Here is a 19,187-nt window from a genome sequence, read left to right on the forward strand (position 1 = left end):
GGCTGGTGGCCTGGCCTGAGCTGTATAATTAGCATCTCGATCGCCAGATTCCCGTCGGTTTGAAGAGAAACGAAACATCCCACCAGCAAAGAATCCCTGAGGCCTGTCCGCCGCAATGGTGTCCCCGGCTGGCTGAGATCGCGTACCTACCTAGGTATATTTGTGCTGAGCAAAGCAGAGCAGACCGCAGCCGTGCCAGCGCTTGCATAAGCATAGCTCCCAGCTTACCCGTGGGCCATGATGCGACGCGCCGGGGGCCGTTGCTTGTAAGTTGCTTGCCCGAAAGGGCATCGCCGCAGATCCTCTTCCCCCGCGTTTGCCTGCAATAGGTAGGCAACATTTGCCGCAAGATAAAAATAGGCAGATTGTCGGGCTACTTATATACGCGCTGAGGCATCGACGGTTTCAACGCCCGATGCGGGTTGCTTCGTCCACCTGCCGTCCCCGATTCCGTCGTTAAAGCGATGCCTATACATACCTACACCGATACAACGTAGCAGACGAACTTCTCCGCAATCCGCAAGACGCCCTCACTGCCGCGCGCCGTGCCCCAGGGTGAGGGCCTAACGTCTCGAGAGATATGACGCAAGGATTCCGGCAGTGGGCAACCTGAGAATTGGGCAATCTATCTCGCGGAGCCCACGACGGACGGATCTCGTCGGTGTTAGCCTCATGAGGCTCCCCACCCCTCCTCCTCCTCCCCAGACTTCGCCCGCGTCACGCGATCGCGCCGTATTAACAAGGTGGCGTTTACTGTCGCAAGACGTGATTCCGCTGAATTGGACGTTTTTTTTTTCTCTTGAGAAGGGGGGGGGGGGGGCTCTTGTTCTTGGGCTGACGGCACAGCACCCGGGGGGCGATTCGAGCCTGAAACTACGCGTCGCTAATAATATTACGGCCACGAGAGGGTCCGGCCAGCTTCTCGAGAAGGGCGTGTAGGAAGAGGTGAGACTACGTAACGTTGAATCTCTCCGTTACGCTGGTGCCTACACGCTATCAGATCTGTGAGAGATCGGAGCTCAGCCGCGTAACATCCGTCGGCTAAGGGTCTCTCACCAGACGGAGGCGTTCTTTTATTTTTATGGCCCTGCTCCTCGTCGCGGGCCACGGTGTCGGAGGCCGGATTCGGGCTGCGTGGTGACTTGCGCGAGAACGCCTGGCTAGCTGACCACGAACTACCGGCTGGTAAGGCAGTTAGAGTCAGGTAGGCTAGGCAGGTGTCTGGTACGGCTCTGGCTACCAGGACCGTCGTATGCAATGATACGCAAGGCGTTGGTCCGCACATCCGTGGCCTGCTGCATATCCTTCCTGTATGGCCTGTCTGGCCGTGTAGACGCGGTCTATACGCGGCTTGGTTGCATGCAACACCCCAACTTACATACGCACACACCGTGCCTACATACCTACCTCTCTACCTATCTCCTGTCTGTGGCCTGGCGCGTACCTGCCAGCAGACCCTGGGTTGGCAACCCCGATTCATTCCTCTCGTTAATCTAGGTAATATCCTGCAATTTAAACCGCGAAATACCAATACCACTAGCCAAGGTATGCCGTTAGCAAGTCACAGTGGTAGGGCTGAGCTGAAATGCAACGATACTTCGCTGAAGGGGATAGAAGCTAGGTACCTAATCCAAGGCCGTTAGCATGGTCGACCTCCCCAAGTCTCTCTCGTCCCTCGCAATTAAATAAATAAAAAATACCCCTAGAATGAAAAGTAGCGCCTAACGTGCACAGGAACCCGCGTTGCTTACCTCTTCTTGTCTTACTTGACTCTAGCAGACTTGGGAGGTTTCTCTACGTGTCTCTCGCCGGGGGAGTTGGCCGAGATGCAACAAGACTGGCCGGCCTGCACATACATACATACACATCTGCCTTATATAGCGGATTACATGTATTACCTACCTTAGGTACCTAATTGGACCGGCTACATACATGAGATGCACTTATTAGAGAGGGAGAGGCATAAAGAGGAAGAGGCAGAGAGAGAGGGAGAGAGAGAGAGAGAGAGAGAGAGAGAGAGAGAGAGAGAGAGAGAGAGATTATTGCTTAACACATCGTGGGAGGTTACGTACCTAGCCTCATTTCATATTCAAAAAGACGGTGTTATCAATCCCTCCCTCCCTTACCGACAGTCCATCTGTGCACATCTAACGTACGTTAGGTAGGTATGCGCGCATCACGATCACGGACCTCTGTTATTGCCTAGGTACGTTAGGTAATAGGTGCTGTGTGTTAGTAAGCTACCCGGGTAGGTACTTAGCTAGGGCTTCTCTTCCCTCCTCCCTCCGTCCCCCCCCTTCAATATCTCGGGTTGGCCTCCTCTCCGCCAACCATCCGCGGCCGTCCCTACTTACCTGCCTGCCTGTCCGTCCGTCTGTCTATCTGTCTGTCAGCCTCTTACCCCTGGCGGATCATCCATCCCCCTAATGATAGAAATATTGCCCTCTGTGTCATCTAAACGACGAAAAGTACGCAATCTCCCCCTTCGCAGACGGTACTCGCATCTCTTGATGCCTACCATTGCTCCACCGTCACGATCAGGGTTCCTCGTTGCACAAAAAAAGCCACCTCATTTTCACCTTAGCCTATTCTTGAGCGGTATCTATACAGTTCTGAGATCATCTACAGCACTGGGTCTCGAAAATTATGTATAGCGCCATGCAGGAAGCCGTCCCGGAGTTCCAGCATGTAATGACCGGGGCCCCGAGGTCAAGGCGTGGGAGGCGAGGCAGAGGACGGGAACCGACCTTCTCTCTCCCCCAGCTAAGTCGACCTGTTTTACCACTGGCCGGGAACACCCAGGCAAGAACGACGAGACCGCTGCCCGTGGCTCCCGACCTCCCCCCAGGTGACAACTCGTTGGCGTTGGTGTCTCGCCGCCATCCGCCCACGCCGAGCAGCCTGGGCAACCACCGCCTTCCCGACGTGTATACCTCGATGGCTAGAAAGACAGGAGGCGGTGGTGGCTGTCTGACAATCTACCACCCCGAACCTTTCCTCTGCTCTGCGACGTCTGACACCAGCCACTGGGGACTTCGGTCCCGGCCAGGGAGTTGTTCAAGCCTCTGGCCTGGTGTCGATGCCGTGAAGCTTCGGGTACGTAGGGCACATATACCAACACCGGCCTCCAAGGCATATCCCAGAGCCCCCTCTGGCCGTTTTCACTAGGTTGAACTGTCGAACTGGCGAGTGCAGGAGAAGAAAAAAAGCCTCATGGAGCCTACCGATTGGATAGACCACACGTCGGACATGATTGTTACACTACAAGCAAGATGTAGATTCTGAGTGATCGGCATTTTTTTTCCTTCTTGTCTTCCCGGCACGTATGGATTATCCTTACAGAAATGCAGCGGCATCTTTCCCCGAATTCGCAGACCATGTGGGATATATTCTCACGGCTCTGGCGGGTTCGGTGGTAATGGCGCAAACCTCACCAAGGCTTTCCAGCTTACGAACTCGACGCCCAATAACGAAAAGGAGGCCCCAAGATGCCTAAGCCGTCTCATCTTGCTCTGTGGCCCGGTTGCCGTAACGTAATTGGCTCTCTCCGTGCTAGCCGTCTCACTCCTTGTTGGTATTTCATCCTATGGCGTAGGTACATGGCGCAGCCTATGCTCGCTTGATGTGATGACACGCCGACAGCAAGGGAAGACAGCAGAGCCGACCTCCCAGCTTAGGATGCAGCAAGTCGCCAATGCTTGCTGCCTGCATTGGGTGGGTGGTCTCGCGTGGGGTGGTCTCCATGGGGCCGGATAAGCTGGCGACTGGTGGGTGTAATGCGTGCCCTCTCTCTCACAACATAACCTTCGGCATTGCCATCACCCAGACACGCCGTCGCGGCTAAACGCCCCGGAAAGCCTACTGGGCTGGCAACAGATACCCGATTTCGAATAGCACGTGCCGTCCGTATTGCTTCCCCGTCCACGCGTCGACGATTGATGTTTCTCTCTTGGAGCGGCATCCAGTGTCATGTAATCCGTCTCATATGGACGCCTTCTTGTTATCCGCGGCTGGCCTAGGGGCCATGTTTCTTCGCCAGGTTACCTAGCAATGAGCTCTCCGTGGGGCCTCACCCTAGATCAGATGTTACAACTCATAAAACCTGCCGTGGAACAAATGCACAAGTCAAGCCTGAGGAGTTGCCAAGGTAAACTCAACATCCTCAAGTTGCGGCTGCAGCCAGACTGCTATTGTCAACCCCGGGTCAAATCCGCCTTGCACAAACCTTGTTGGAAACATATCCGTTGCCCAATGAGATGGTTCTCGGGGCGTCATTACGGATCGATATCCACCCCAAGTATGGAAGTTCAGGTGAGCAGGCTGCTTGGCAACATGTATACCGTCCCGTGCTCAGAGACCTGCCTAGGTAGTTAAGACCTGCGGAAGTCTCCCTGATCCCCTCCCCCGTCGGCTTACATCGTGTCCCGATCGTGCGAGAATGGCCCCTCTACGACCGGGCAACTCGTCCTTTCAGTCTATTTGCATGGGCCAGAGGTGCATCGTTGCATGATGCTGCAGCACGTGGGCGTCGAGGACAATATCAGGACTCCAATTAGGACTACCACCTCAGTTACATCTCTCCGCCGTTACCACGGTCTGGCTTTGCTTTATTTACCTTTCTGCTTCCGGCAATGCGCCACCCCGGAACCTGAGCGAGCTAGGTTTAACATGCTAAGCATCGCGATCTGTCTTATCGACCGGGTGTATGTATTCTGCCCTATCCTTGCGCTTATCCCAGTCTCGGAATTCGAACGAGGGCCCTCCGCGACCCTAGATGGCGATCAACCGTATCAGCGGCCTCCTCCCAAAGTCCGGACGCCCGAATGCTTAGCATTTAGCCCTCTAGCGCGGAGATATGAGGCGGCAGTCAGCAACGGCTGACGATTTTGCTTGCGCTGGGTGGCAACGGGTGGTGAACGTCTGGTCCGCAAAGACAAACAGACCCTTCTAAAAGGGCTGTCAAGTGTGTGACGGTTCACGAGCCAAATCGACAGATGAACAAAAAGCGATAGAGAAAACCCCCGTACAGTGGGTTCCTGGTATCTCCTAGGTACCTATGCCGGATGGTCATCGGTCTGCGATTCTGTTATTCTTGATGGATAAACATGTCAAGCTGCTCTATTCGCTACCGAGGGTAGCCGTCCCGCAGGCATCGACCGTTTTGGGAAATACCGGACAGGGTTCTCGCCAAACGGCCTGAAGCTCCCTACATAGCACCGCCGGCTAATAAGCGCGGGTGGATTCCCTTTCCCTCCCCAAGGGGGGGAGAAAACGACTTGCCCAAGTTCAGTTACTGGGGTGAGCAGGCCTGGCGACATGGGCGTTGCTAGAGGGGAGGGGAGGGGAGGGGAGGCAGGGAGGGAGTGAGCAAGGGAGGACACTTCGTCTCTCTGTGTGCTCGATCCTTAATTCCCTACAGTCCTCGAAGGTCGAGCGCCGGACGCCTCCATTGGCCGCCAGATCCCACAGCATCGCACCCGCTGGTGCCTCTCGGAAGCAACGAGCCTCGAGAAGCCCGTCTCGCCTTCCGCGGGACCAGGTAGCCCGTTTTCCTTTCTCCCCTCCCCTCCCCTCCCCTCCCCCCCTCTCTTTCCTACCTGCCCGCGGGCCTGCGGGATGCGACAGGTCGCTCGCCAGGCACAAGCGAAGCGAGACCTATGCGGCTGTTCGTCCTGTTGGTGCGCCTGCGTGCGCCGTGCGTCGGGACTAAGTCTCGCCAGGCTCTCGTCGTGAGCCTGTACGTATGGAGGTACGCTGCTACGCGGACCGCCAGGGGGGGTTGTGTGCGTCCACTGCCACGGGACCCCGGCGTCGTCGCGCGGCTTTTGCAGCTGCACCGGTTCGGTGCCCTCGGCAGATGTTGTCCGCCGCGGCACGGGGAGGCGGCCATCTCCTTACCAAGCCTTAGAGCTGGACCTGACTGACAGGCGCGTAGGTAGGGGGGGTGGCTCCCGTGGAGTGGCGAGGACGAGGACGAGGAGCCCTTATACGCGTAGGCGGGAGAAGAAGCTGCAATCGCCTGGACCTTGCGCCGGCGTAGAGCAAGAGGCTCCGTTTTGGCCTTCCCAACTCAGCGGGATGTGACTGGCGCGAACGAGGCATGGCGGACGCGCGCCCCTTCGGTTGTCGTAACGGCAAGGAGCCGTCTCGGCCTCAGCCCGGGGTGCCCTCAGTGCCGGCGTCCAGCTGAGCTGCGCTCGCCCAGAACGTCTCCCGCCCCCTATACCCACCGCCCACCTGGCGTAGGGCGGCTCTCGGAGGGGCCGATGGGGGGACGGAGCGACGATACGCTCGGAGGCCCCCGAACTTCGAAGCTTGGGCAGCTTACGTGGCAATCTCGGCAGGTCGCGGCCCGGCACCGACACGTGTACCTCGCGAGCGGGAACGCCAGGAGTAGCCTCTCCCGCAGACGGTGTTACTCGCCAGAGAGCCAGCACACGCGCCGCCCTGGCCTGACGAGACCGCGCGGCCAACTAGTCGGCGTCGACGTTCCGGGCCCTACGGGCACATACGGGGAGACGGGGGGTTCGCCAGTCACCAACGAGATCGGTGGGACGGAAGAGGGAGGAGGGCGGAAGCTGTGGCACGTAAGGGGCGAGTCGATATGTCGAACTATGCGACCGTGAGTCGGAACCCGGAGGTCGTCGAGCGTTCTCCTACGCGGGGGGAGGGAGGGGGGCAGGCAGCGAAGAAGGCGACAGTCGACGTAATAGTTATCAGACCGCAGAACAACACCGAGCTAGCCTCTGTGTTAAATTCTCTCTCACGAGGTGACTAGGTTCCCGAGGCCCCTCTATCTCCTGACGCAAGCCCATCTCACCACCCGCCTAGCTCTTCTAGGGGGGCTTGCGTCAAAGGGAGTCACTACGTAAAATTAGGTAACGCTTCTCTAGCTAGAGTCCTCCTCTCCTCTGACTCTAGCTGAAAGAGCATTTAACAGTCACCGTTGCTGTACAATATAGGTATAATTAATTTTTAGTTTCATTCACGTTAACATTGCGTGGACTCATGCCGATATTTCAAGCATCGCCGCGCTAAAGCAACCCCCAACACCAGTAATCATGCAAGTATGCGGCCTCTTTATGACTAAACTCTCCTCCTCTGCTTCTTGAGATATAATGTGGTATAATAGACTCAAACTTCTTCCTTCGAGGCGCTCTCGACGTAAGCGCCAGCGGCCTTGTCGGTCATGCCAATGTCGGCAGCATATGTCGAGTGCGGCACCCATTTAGCTGAAGTCCGTGGGGTGGTCTCCTCAAGCATACGGTCAACCTGCTCCAGTGTCAAGCCCTTGGTCTCGGGAACCAAGAAGTATGCGTAAACGAAACAGCAAGTGCAGAGGGCACCCCAAATATAGAAAACTTTAGCTCCGAGGTTTCCCTTATCCTCGTCCACCATGTAGGGCGTGATAACGGCGATTATGCAGTTCCACAACCAGTTGCTAGCCGTCGAGAGGGCGACGCCGCGCGCGCGCATCGGTAGAGGGTAGATCTCGCCAATAACAACCCAGGCTCCGCTACAGGAGGTGTTAGTAGATCAAGTCAGGCTGTTAGGCGTTCAAGGACAAACTTACGGGCCCCAGGTGCTGGCAAAGAAGAAAATGTAGATGCAGATGAAGGCAATCATAGCCTTCACGGCGCCGTCGGCGCTGGTGACAGTGCCTGTAACGGCGACGATGAACTGGCAGATTACCATTCCCAAGGCTCCCCAGATGAGTAAGGGGCGACGTCCGACTCTCTCGATAGTCCAGAACGAGATTGGTGTCGAGCAAACGTTTACCAGAGTGGTAACGAGCGATATCAGGAACGGGTTCTGGATAGTACCAAGCTGCTTAAAGAAGGTGGTACCAAAATAAAAGACGAAGTTGACGCCGGTCCACTGCTGCATCATCTGGAGCGAGGTACCAAGGATGGTTCGGCGGACGTTGCTGCTGCCGTTGAACAGAGAGCCCCGGAAGCAATTAAACCACGTGCTCCAATAGCCGCCTTGAGGCGCGACGGACAGCTCATATTCGTGATTCGCAATAATCTCAGCTAGCTCGCCCTTGATGTAGTCAGACTCAGTAGGTTGGCCACGTAGACGACCCAGCACCTCGGCGGCCTCGTCGACTTTTCCCTTCTTGACGAAAAAACGGGGTGACTCGGGGAGCAGAAACAGGCCAACGGCAAGGATGAGCGCCCAGAGCATCTGGAGGGCAATAGGGATACGGTATGAGCCGCTATCCGTGCGGTTCTCGGTGCCGTAGTCGACAGCCGAAGCCAAGAGAAGACCAATGGTTACACAGAATTGGTATCCAGAGACCAGGGCACCGCGGACCTTGCGAGGCGCGATCTCGGACATGTATAAGATCAGGATAGCGGACACAGCGCCGACGCCAAACCCGGCGACGAGGCGTCCGGCAACGAGAAGGCCCAGACCGGCCGAGGCCGTCTGGAGAACGACACCGACGATGAAGACACCGCAGCCGCCGATGACGGTGGTCCGTCGCCCGATCCAGTCGGCAAGATCACCGGCTATGAGTGCTCCTACGGTAAAGGTCAGCACTACTCCAGGCCGAATCCCCGAGGGAGGCAGATGAGAAGGCGAGCGCGCTTACCGAAGAAGGTACCAGCAGATAGAATAGAGGTGATGAGAGACTTGTTTTCAGGTGTGATAACGGCGGCGTCGGGACCCTCGATCTGATGAATGAAATATTTCATTCCCATAACACCGTTGATGTAACCGCTGTCGTATCCGAAGAATATGCCACCAAAGGAGGCAAAAGCACACATAAGGTAGGCCTTGACGGAGACGGGGGCTTCGACCCTAGACGGGTCGGCCGAGCCGCGAATCGTGACGCCGCCAGGCATCTCGAGCGAGAATTATTCAAATCGAGGACGAGAGAGTATGTATGTAGGTGCCACGGCGAGGAGGGAGAGGTTGGAGACGGGACGTATCACCAATATCGATAGTGCGAGTGACGAGGCGAATAGATGAGGTGAATGATAGACGAGGTGTGGAAGAGGAAGAGGAAGAGGAAGAGCGAAAGGGTAGGAGGGAGGAGGTCGAAATAGAGATATATACCCTTCGACCTTGAGGATGAGGAGACAGAGTAGGCGCGACCCCAAACGCACAAGACGGATAATATATAGATAAAATAAAAATTATATTGTATTATATATTAGCCCTGGTATCCCGGGGAACAAGGTAGGTGGACCAGGCAAGTGCGTGATTCCCCAGGAGGGCGAGGAGGAGCACCCCTCCTTAAGTAGAGGTAGGTAGGTAGAGCGACTGGCTCGATGCCTACGGGCCACCTACCTACATCTGCCTTGCGCTCCGTCCTCTCCGCCCTCGCCGTCCTCGCCCTCGCCATGGCAGACGCATCCATTAGGTAAAGCAAATGGCAGGGCCGGCGTACCTGTATAATGGAGCTGTAGGTACACGTACCACGTCACGTCACGTATCGAGGTAAGCCGAGGCCGGCCGCCTCGAAGCACGGAATACAGACGCGATTCGGCAATGGGGAGAGAGGCGCGGGGCTGTATCGTTTTGCAGGTTTCGCATCCCTCCGGTGCCTGTCTCCTGACGTTATGCACCTGGGTAGGTACCTGTAGGGACGCATGTTCATACGATGTAAGCAGTTCGATCAGCTAGACCGACTCCGACATGGCGGGCGAGGCAGCCCGAGAGGGACCGCAGCTGCTCGGACGATCTTTGTCATCCCTTCGTCCTCTCCGGCTTGCTGGCGAGCCCGCGCAGAGACACTAGTAATAGGGAACGACGGGAAAACGCTGTGCGTATCCACCGCGCCCACATCGCCCCGCCGGACGCGTCCCCACGGGCACCCCTGTATTACCCGTGGGCAGCTCATGCACCCACGCGGCTAACCCGCAAAAGCAGCCTACTACCTACGTGGTAATATAGACGTGGGCCCAGATGTCCCCGGCCCCCTCCCCCCGGACTCCAGCTCCTCCTCGAGATGGCCATCCGCGCGCAACTGGCCACCGCGCGCCTGGAGAGACCTTCGGAGTCTAGCGCGTTGCACTTGTCACCGGATGCTGTCCGCGTCATGCATGGAAGGGACCCTGAGAAGCTATCCCGTCATTCGCGCCCCGTGTTGGTCCAGGTCGGTCGCGTCGCTTTCCCACGTCTTGTACGGGACGTCTCGACACGTAGGTGCATCGCGGTGCTATCTCTCTCTTCCCCCATTCACAAATCTGTCTTTCTATCTATCTGTCTCGAGATCGCTGGTCCCTTCTTTCGGATGGTTTTAATTGGGCACGTTGCGGGGGACTTGCCTGCACCCTAGGATATTCCTGCCCTCGAGGATCTATACATTATGCGGCCAGCTCGGCGGACCAGTTCGTCGCCCTGGTCTACCTGCCCGTCTACATACTTTTACCTACCTGCATACCCCTTCGTATTCCTCGGGCCAATTCCTCATCACCTGTGAACTATTCGGCCCATTTGCGTCTCTACCACATGCGGCGGATGGATATCCATCTAAATCCCCGACGTAAAACCGCCGTCCTTGACAGGCAGAGCGAGCCCACTGGCTAGGCCGGTTCTAGCTCCAAGGGACGGGGCACATGCAGTATGCAGTAAATGCCCGGTGTCAACTCCGAGGCGGAAATCATGGAAAGGTGCTGCCATCATCTCCGCCCTTTTCCCTTCCGTCCCCATCGTCGCCGATACGCCAAGGCCGAGCCATGATGTCTACTCATATCATGCACCCCACTCCCTACAGGCCCTCTGGGTATATGAGTATATCCTCCTCGCCTTTTCATCGTTCCAGAAAATAAGGAACTCTGTAGCGGAAGGGGCAGGAGTGCAACCCACCCCAAAAGCGCTTCGGGCGACCGTTGGCGCGGGATACATGGCGTGCATGTATGTGTATGTAGGTATGTACGATAGAGGAAACGTGAGAACCAAGCTACGTAGGAGAGCCGCATATGGTCTTCACTCGGTGCGTTCGGCTTCATTGTGGAGTGCGGTGATAGCGTCGGCCGTTTTGTCGTTGGCTCCAGCCCGAGCTTGGCCTCCCTTGTTCCTGACCAGAATTGCGGCTCTCACGGCAATTGGCTGGTTGGCATCTTGGCTGGAGATCATCCATTTTTCTCTCTCCCAGTCTCTCACTCTCGTCATATTTTTGGTATCAAAAAAGAAGAAAAAGAAATCATTCTTGTTTCGTATCTTTATCTTCCGTTATCTACCCCAGGCCTCTTCTCTTCATGAGCCTAGGGATCTGCTACGTGCCCCAGACAAGCGACCAAGCTCCCTGTACGAACAATTGACGATTCGCGCATGGCCTATATCTCTCAGGCGTCGGCGCATTTGTACCGTACCGAGGCAGCGGAAACCTGCTGCACGGGAGACCGGGGTTGGATCAGCTCGTTCTCCTCGCGCTCCGACCAGCTTCTTCCCCCCTTGATACAGATCCTGTCTGTAGGCGTGACCCGGCCTAGCCTTTTTTCGCCTTCTTTTTATTTAGCACCTCCGTCACGTTCTTCTCCTTCCTTCGACGTTATGACAGGCGATAAAAATCCTCACTCCTCACTCCTCGCCCCAGCCTCCAGCCACGAAACTGGCCGTCCAATAAAGCTTCCTCGCTATCCGCTTATTGCGAAAGAAGGTCCGATTCGGCCCGCGTAGGTCCATACCGTTAGTTTAGGTAGGAGGTAGTTCATACCGTACTCCGTTCCGTACAGGTAGGCAAGGTATTCATATCAGGTGCACAATCCGTATCTCCTATACGAACGGCCTTGGTTGATAGCACCGAGGACGCCGGGACTAAGAAATCGGCAGGTGATTGCTTTCGTGGCTATGTGCTGGCATCCTCGTCCTGGCCATCCGGTCAAATTTCGGCTGGGGCCTGGAAAGCCCTCTGCGCCCGACTCCTTTAATGATATGTTATCCAGGGTCTAGACTGATCCGACCGCCCGACACGCGAATAGCATATAAGCCCCTTCGGCTCTGCGGGAGGGGGCTTCCCCACGTCGGTGTGGGTTGTTGTATGTAGGTGGCGGCGCCATCGACAGCGCGGATGTCTTGGGGATTCGTTCAGCAGAGAACGCTAATAAAGCTGGCACGCCCTCCCGGTCGGTGGTGCGAGCGAAGATTATCGTCGTACGCACCTGGCGAAATTCAGGTCTGCGACGATATGCACCTAACGGAGTTGCGTTCAAGGTACTCGTGGCAGGTAAGAGGACGGAAGATATGGGGAGGAAGGAGAGGAGAGGGTGCGACGTGCGTACAGAGAGGGGGACAAGCGGGCATGGGCGTTGTTAGATCATCGCGACGGCCGCTGCGTCTCAAGAAAACTCATCTCTTTACAACATCCATCCCGCCACTCCTGCTCCTGGCAGTTCAGCATTCCGTGATGCTAAGCGACGTCTACGAAGCTTGGACTTGTTCTCGGCGCTTACCCATATCAGCGTCACACAATCCGCCAGCAGTAAGCAGTGATAGATAAAGCGAAAGTCGTACCACGCTCTCCTCCCCTCTTTGCACTCTGACACTTCATAATCGCTCAATCTTCGCGGCCTGCGACAGGTAGAAATTACAATTTTTCATTGAATCTGCCAAACTCGGTATGTACGATGCCCGGACATGAATATCCTGCCTAGACTACCTGGGGTATGTATCGGCCTGCTACCCGCCTAGCAAATGCCTCCCTGGCTAGGTCAGGTTAGAGGGGCGTAGTCGGTTTGGTAGCTCCTCTCCAACATGCAACGACATACTACACGTACATACACATACACGTCCATCCATCCATTCATATTCTTCTCTTTCGCCTCACATCTGCTAAATCTTGATGGGCACCGATACCGTTCGTTTCCGCCGGGCTAAACGGCGAACAAATCAATGGAAAAAAACGCCTTAAGTGCGAGTATGGACGAGCCGCGAAACCATTCCTTTCCTATCCGTTCCGTCCTCCTATCCGGGCCATGATCGAAGAAAAACAAAAAGGCAAAAAGAGGAGGGGAAAAAATCCACACCTATCAGGAATGGAGTTGATGGTGATGAATCATTTGACCGTTCTGTTCGTCCCTGTTCGAAACGTCACATGCGAAGGCAAAGAATATGCATCGCCTCGCGAGACACACTCTTCTTGCGGGAAAGGAGGCAAAAACAGAGGGGGGGAGACGCCGAGTTGGATGCAGCAAAGTGACGTAGTGGGAGGGGATGGATATCTGGGACTCTGACGACCCACCGCCGTCGTTACCCTTTCCCCCTTTTGGTGATGGTGGCTAGACCTCTGCTAGGAGTAGACTATCCTCTTCTCGCAGGAAAAGCAGTGAGGGTGGTTGAGCACCTACCCTTACTCAATTCGCCTATCCACATCAAGAGCATAGTGCTCCCAAGGGCATCTCAATAATCGACGTGGAACAGGCTATCGAGGGGGGGGTAAGAGAGGGGCGTCTTCGTCGGCGGAAGAGGCGGACGACTAGGGTCAGATGCAGACCCATTCTGCGAATACGCACCATCGCGCCGTTCGGTCCGCGAGCACCAGGCCTCGCCAGACCCCGCGCTCGGAACATTTTATGATGGTCTCCCATGTGCCGCCGTCGCTGACATCGTCCTCGCCATCGCCGCTCGACGCCGCGCTGCGTCCGCCCACGCCGATGCCCCTGCTACTGCCGCCGCGGTCCTCCTTGCGCATGAGCCGCAGGATCTTTCCTCCCGGCGTCTGAATCGCTAGTTTGGCTGGCTTCTTACCCGCGATACTGCCCGTTGCCGAACTCGGGATCGAGCCTGCTGCGCTGCTGCTTGTCATGCTGAGCGCGCTGCTCGGCCGCGCTAGGGACGGTACCGGACTGGCAGCGCCGGGATTGGCGCCGGCCGCTTGAGGGCTGGACGACGGGTGTTGCCGGATGGCGAACACGAAGGTGTTGTTGAGTGCGAGGCGTTGGCATTGAGGCTGCACGACGTAGATGTCGTGCCGCTGGGCATGCGGTGTCGGGTGGCGCGTAACAAACTCGTACGGCGGATTGTCACCGGTATGGATGATGGGGATTGCGAACGCGAGCGGATGGGGAATGTCTTTGACGCTGTGCATGAGCCCACGCTTGCCTGCGTACACCTTGAGCACGCCAGTCCCTTCGTCGCCCGGTAGCAGGGCCTTGACCGTATACCGCTTCGTGCCGCCGAACCAGTCCGCTTGCGCCAGCGCGCGCTTCCGCACCACCTCGCCGTTCTCGAAGAAGTCGCCGTCAGCGTCCCGCGTGAACCCGCGCACCTCAACTTCGGCCGCCACCTCGATGTCTGCGGGCACGTTGAACTTGATGTGCACCATCTCGAGGTCTTCAATCCGCGTCAGTGACGTGTTATAATCGACCATGGCGATCGCCTGCTTGAAGTACGGCGGGCATGCGCCCGGCAAGTTGAGGAGCGTCTCGTGCGCCACCGGCGGGCAGATGTGCTGCTGTCCGTGGTGTTCGGGGATGTGCGTCCAGCAGAGCTCGGTCGGCCGGGTGAGAAACCACCAGAACTCGGCGTTCGAGTTTCCGGCGCTCGAGTATAACCCCCGGCGAGGATTCGACGGGCTCGCGAGGCAACAATCCATCATGCGCCACTCGTTGTCAATAACAACGGCGTTCCACCAGTGGTTTGACCGCGGCATGATACCCGTCTCGGTGACCTCGCCCGGTGTCTTGAGGTAGCCGCAGATAACCTCGGAGTGTATCCCGATCGCAGCACACATCTCGTGTACTAGGGCGGCGCATTCTTCTGACGAGGCCCGCTTCGTCTGGATCACTCGCCGGGTATCGACTTCGCCCTCAAAGTCCTCCTCCCAATTGATCTTCTCTGCGACCCAGGTGAAGATGGCTCGGAGGCGCTGCACGTCGCTCTTGTACGGCCTGCACACGTACGTCGTGGCGAGAGTAACGGCTGTGGTCATCGGCGGGAGACCAGCAATGAAGCGCGAGTTTTTGTCCACCAGGCTCAGGTTGATGGTTTGGTAGTTGATTGGCTCGTGGACCGGTAGTCCGTCCGCGCCCTCGTCGCCCTCGATACTTTGGAAGAGCTCGTCGACGGGGTCTATGGCTGGGTGATCTAGCATCAGACAACGGTCTCGCCGCTCATTCCGCTCATTCTTGCTTAGGGTGTTGGATCGATTTACATCCCTCCGCACCTGGACCCAATCCACGCCGTTGGAGAGTCCCATGTCACGGGCCGCGTCGCGCATCAGGTTTGGGGTGCTAACCCCACCCGCGATCGCCGTGACCCCGTTAGGTCCCGAACGTTTAGTGGGAGAGGACTGCCCCGAGCCTGACCCGGCCGCGATGCTGCTCCGACCGCTGGCTACTCCCGTCTTGGTGGCTTCCAGGATTCTCTTTATAAAATTCTGCTTTTTCGGTTTCACAATCGCAGGCTGTACGAGACCTCCGATGGCAGCGATTCCCTCCTCGTGAAGTCCGGCCTGCGACGGAGGTCGCATAGCTGATGTGGAGTGGCTGGGATGGTATGATACTCCGGTGAAGGGTGTAGTCGGCCGGCTGGGGTCCCAATCCTCGTCACCGTCCCGGAAGCCTATTGCGCTTCGCGCTCGTTGGTTCTTCCTGGCTAGGCTACCAGCGCTCGTAGCACTGATACCCCCCGCAGAGATACCACTCATCAGGCTCCGGTGGGTTGATTGGGTGCTGTCAGTCGCAGTGCTTTGGTTTCCGGAAGAGGCATTTGTCGAAGTTGTCTTGGTTGTACTGGTCCTATCTAAAATTCCGACCTCGTAGGACGATTTCTGTTCGCGGATCGGCTTACGATCCGCGAGCGAAGACTTCGGCCTACCATATCGAGGGTTCTTAAGTGGTGGCAGCGGCGGCGGCGGAGTCGGCTCTCGGGTATCGATCATGCCTGCGCTAGAGCTCTGCTGGTGCATCCTTCGAAACTGGCTCTCCATTCTTTCCACATAATTATCCAGGTGCGGCAGTGGCTGCTCCTGACGGGTACTATTCTGCGACGAACCGGCGCCAAGGGATTCATACCCCGAATCCTGGAATGGAACGCCTATAGACGTCTGAGGTCTCGATTTCGATTGCGCTCTCCTCCTCGATCGGCGATGCACCAAATCGAAGGACTCTGGTGACCAAGGGTCCAAACGCGGCTCGGGGGATTCGGTCCCGCGTGGCGGCATGCCTAACGCGTCCAGCTGCTCGATTACGCCGTCCATCGCCTCCCTCAGGGGCGATGGAGTAAAGCCTTCGCCGATGGGGGACTGCGGAATCGGCGAGGGTTCCCTCGGCGTGTGATATCCCCCCTGGTGTAACCGACTATCATATGACGCATTTGAGTTGCCCCGGTTGAGGGCATGCCGGTGCGGTGGGGGTGCTGGAGGGGGTGGCGACTCGTGCTCTGCCCCGGGCCGGTACGGTTTGAAACTGAACGAGCCCGCCGGCGACGGCGTTCTTGAGCCGAAGTTGTGCGTCGGAGGTGGCGGGGCGGGAGAAGGGGTGCGCCGGTGGGCATACACCTGCGGCGGAGCCGGTGACGGGGTCCTAGAACCGTACGTATGTGGCGGAGGTGCGGGAGAGGCGGCTTTCGGGATAAACGAGTGCGCGGGCGGCGCGGGCGACGGGACCCTCGATTCACGTGCTCGGACCTCGGACGGCGAAGGGCGGCGGACCGTGCCCGGTGGCGCCGCGTTTCGAAACGAGTTGCTCGAGTTCTGCCTTAGCGGTGTGCTGGACGGCTGCCTTATAACTTCGGGCTGCTTTGCTGTTGTGTAATGGGGCGCTTTCGCGTAGGCCTCGAACGGCTTGCGGAAATTTCGCGACTTGGATTTCTGGGGGACACCACTAGGACTCGGGGTATTGCTCGTGGGTAACGGACTCGCCGATCGCGTAACAGGCCGGAAATCCTCAGGCAGCACCTCGACAAAATTGGACGGGAAGACGCCGACGGTCTTGTTGCGGCGCAACCTGCCTGTCCACCACGATCCGTCTCCAGCGTTCAGGCATTCTATCAACTCCCCCTCGACGAATCCGAGATCGTGCTGCGACTGGCACCAACGTTAGCAAAAAAACGAGTCGAGAAGAGAGCAGGTACCGTGGAGAATTGGCGAGATTCGATCACATACTTCTCCTCCCCAGGAATAGACCGCTCTGCACCAGCACGGGAAGCGCGTAGGCAGCGGCGGCGCTGACCCCATGACGCTCGTAGCTGGTGTTTGTCGGTTGGCAGCAGCGGCCGTGTATTCGCCAGGTTGGATTGCGCGCAACGTCGGGCGGGAAGTCGGTTAGTGATGGCAGAGAATTTGTCGACTCTGCTTCTCTGAGATCCCGAGATCGCGTACGGTTAGGCCGTTGCTGCAAGGCAATGGGGTAAATACGCCGCGGAAGGAATCGACGACCATCTGAGGCGGTGTATAGGCTTCGCGGCGTTCGGCGGGTATGCAGAGGGATGGATCAACAAGACGAGAGGCAATCAGTCAACAAGCCGAAGGAACTTATTGTGATTGTTATGACCTGCTGCTGCTTCAGCGGGCAAGCAAGCAATTGGGGGGGCGGAGGAGCGGGAATAGGGTGCTGTACGTGCTGGTTGCAGGGAAAGCAGTAGAGGGCCGCCAGCACATCAGGTCGAATCGATTGAGCGTGATTGGAGATTGGGAGGCATGGAAGCTGTCAATAACTGCGGTGCGATATTAGGAGCTTGGGCGACATTTGGGGGGGGGGGGGGATGATACATAGAGGTGGGTTGGGTAGCGCGGACAGGGTCAGAGGGCGTGGTTCGGATGCGCCCGCTTGGCACGGGTCATGGACCATCGCAGGAAAACAGAGGGGTGAGCGGCGGCGTAGGCGGGTTTCCTGGTTGCCCGGCGACGGCTAAGCTTCGGACCCGCAAAATTAGCAGATTGACAGGGAGGACCCGGGAGGCTTAGATAGGTACTTAATAGAGGTCGTAGCCCCTAGGAATGGGGCATATGTGCCTCAGGTTTCTCTCTCCCTGCTTCCGCTGCGAGGCGTGCACATGCCTAGGGAGCTGGCATGTTCGAGGTCGCTGAGCTCGCCCACGGACGGTCGATGTCCAGGTCGGCTACTCGGGCACCTGGGTAGGTCACCCAAGGGCGCGTCGTGTATGGGTGCGGCTGGGCTCTGGAGCGTGGGTATACAGGTATGTAGAGTACATACATAGGTATCTATCTATCCCTGTACGTACACGGAGGTAGGTATAAGTTTGAAAGATGCGGAAGAGAATCACGAGAGGCATGTTGTATCTGCCCAAACGGCGGCGTTGCTGGGTACCGGGCGGCGTCGCGTCGCGTTTCGTTTCGACAGCGGCTCCAGTGCGAAGGATAGGTACCTAGGTAGGTAGGTAGAGGTAGGTAGGTATGCATACTACCCAAATGTACATCGGGACGTTACCCGTACGCTCTCCCCAGGTTTGGCTGCTTACCTACCTACCTACCTACCTCCTCTACTCTATTTTCAGAATGCCTGTCTACATTCCCCCCCTCCCCCCTACCTGTTTCTCGCCTCCGTATTATAGAGATGTGAGCAACCCAGGTCGGCTAGCATTGGAGCGACGCAGCCTATAGGAGGGGCGTGTCGGCCGGGTTCAGCCCTTATAGGTGCTACTTACTAGTGCGGACTGATGATGGCTGACAGCCAGGTCCGTCCCACGCCGTCAGCAGGCGGGCGGGCTGCTAATGCAATGCGGTGCGGTGCAGTACATACCTACGTACATTAGGTTAGGTATACACAGGTTATGCCGACAAGAGGTGGTAAGGTACCTATTAGTCTGTCCCTTACGCAGTGCAGCCCGCTTGTTTACATCCACCATATATGCAGCCAGACGATAGCCCGATCCCAACTCCGTTTACGCCGCCCGCTTCCGAGAGTCGGGATGTCGCATATCGCCAGAATCGCGGGCGGTGTAGTATTTACTACGGGTACGCAAGCACCCACATACAAGAGGGACGGATAACACTAATGTGCGCATGTATCCAATGTATGTACGTATGTACGTAGGTATGCATGTATGTGTATGTGTGTTTATATGTAGGTACACAAGTAGGTATGCTCTACATATGTGTATGTACGTACATACATACATATGCAAGATGCATCCCTCCGCGATGGATTGAATCGGTAGGTAGGTAGGAGGTAGCCAGGGCAGCGCTCTAGAGAGAGAATCGCCGGCGTAGAAGTTACCACAGAAGGCCGCACTGCTATAGTGTTTACGCCGTGAGTGCTACGTAGTCCCATGCA

At 57.1% G+C, this 19,187-nt stretch overlaps 4 protein-coding genes across 4 annotated transcripts; 1 reads left to right on the top strand and 3 right to left on the bottom strand.

Annotated features, from left to right (window-relative positions):
* Nucleotides 1-806: 806 nt before the first annotated feature.
* On the bottom strand, nucleotides 807-2,026 carry GGS23DRAFT_559390 (uncharacterized protein). Its single transcript, XM_051515817.1, has one exon. The coding sequence runs from the start codon at nucleotides 1,283-1,285 to the stop codon at nucleotides 893-895; it is 393 nt and encodes a 130-aa protein (XP_051374186.1). The 5' UTR covers nucleotides 1,286-2,026; the 3' UTR covers nucleotides 807-892.
* Nucleotides 2,027-2,309: 283 nt separating this feature from the next.
* Nucleotides 2,310-3,668, top strand: GGS23DRAFT_428903 (uncharacterized protein). The gene is made up of 3 exons (XM_051513834.1): nucleotides 2,310-2,468; nucleotides 2,629-3,096; nucleotides 3,196-3,668. Exons 1-3 carry the CDS (start codon nucleotides 2,427-2,429, stop codon nucleotides 3,283-3,285), a joined length of 600 nt encoding a protein of 199 aa, XP_051374187.1. The 5' UTR covers nucleotides 2,310-2,426; the 3' UTR covers nucleotides 3,286-3,668.
* A 3,275-nt stretch (nucleotides 3,669-6,943) lies between these two features.
* GGS23DRAFT_428865 (general substrate transporter) lies at nucleotides 6,944-9,004 on the bottom strand. Its single transcript, XM_051513833.1, has 3 exons — nucleotides 8,597-9,004; nucleotides 7,574-8,525; nucleotides 6,944-7,516 (listed from the first exon to the last, which is right to left on the bottom strand). The coding sequence occupies exons 1-3, from the start codon at nucleotides 8,847-8,849 to the stop codon at nucleotides 7,135-7,137; spliced, it is 1,587 nt and encodes a 528-aa protein (XP_051374188.1). The 5' UTR covers nucleotides 8,850-9,004; the 3' UTR covers nucleotides 6,944-7,134.
* Nucleotides 9,005-13,308: 4,304 nt separating this feature from the next.
* Nucleotides 13,309-17,248, bottom strand: GGS23DRAFT_428952 (uncharacterized protein). The gene is made up of 2 exons (XM_051513835.1): nucleotides 17,057-17,248; nucleotides 13,309-16,978 (listed from the first exon to the last, which is right to left on the bottom strand). The coding sequence occupies exons 1-2, from the start codon at nucleotides 17,126-17,128 to the stop codon at nucleotides 13,433-13,435; spliced, it is 3,618 nt and encodes a 1,205-aa protein (XP_051374189.1). The 5' UTR covers nucleotides 17,129-17,248; the 3' UTR covers nucleotides 13,309-13,432.
* Between the last annotated feature and the right edge of the window lie 1,939 nt (nucleotides 17,249-19,187).

Source organism: Durotheca rogersii (genome assembly GCF_024521655.1).
Source record: "Durotheca rogersii strain YMJ 92031201 chromosome Unknown GGS23scaffold_5, whole genome shotgun sequence".
NCBI classification, from domain to species: domain Eukaryota; kingdom Fungi; phylum Ascomycota; class Sordariomycetes; order Xylariales; family Xylariaceae; genus Durotheca; species Durotheca rogersii.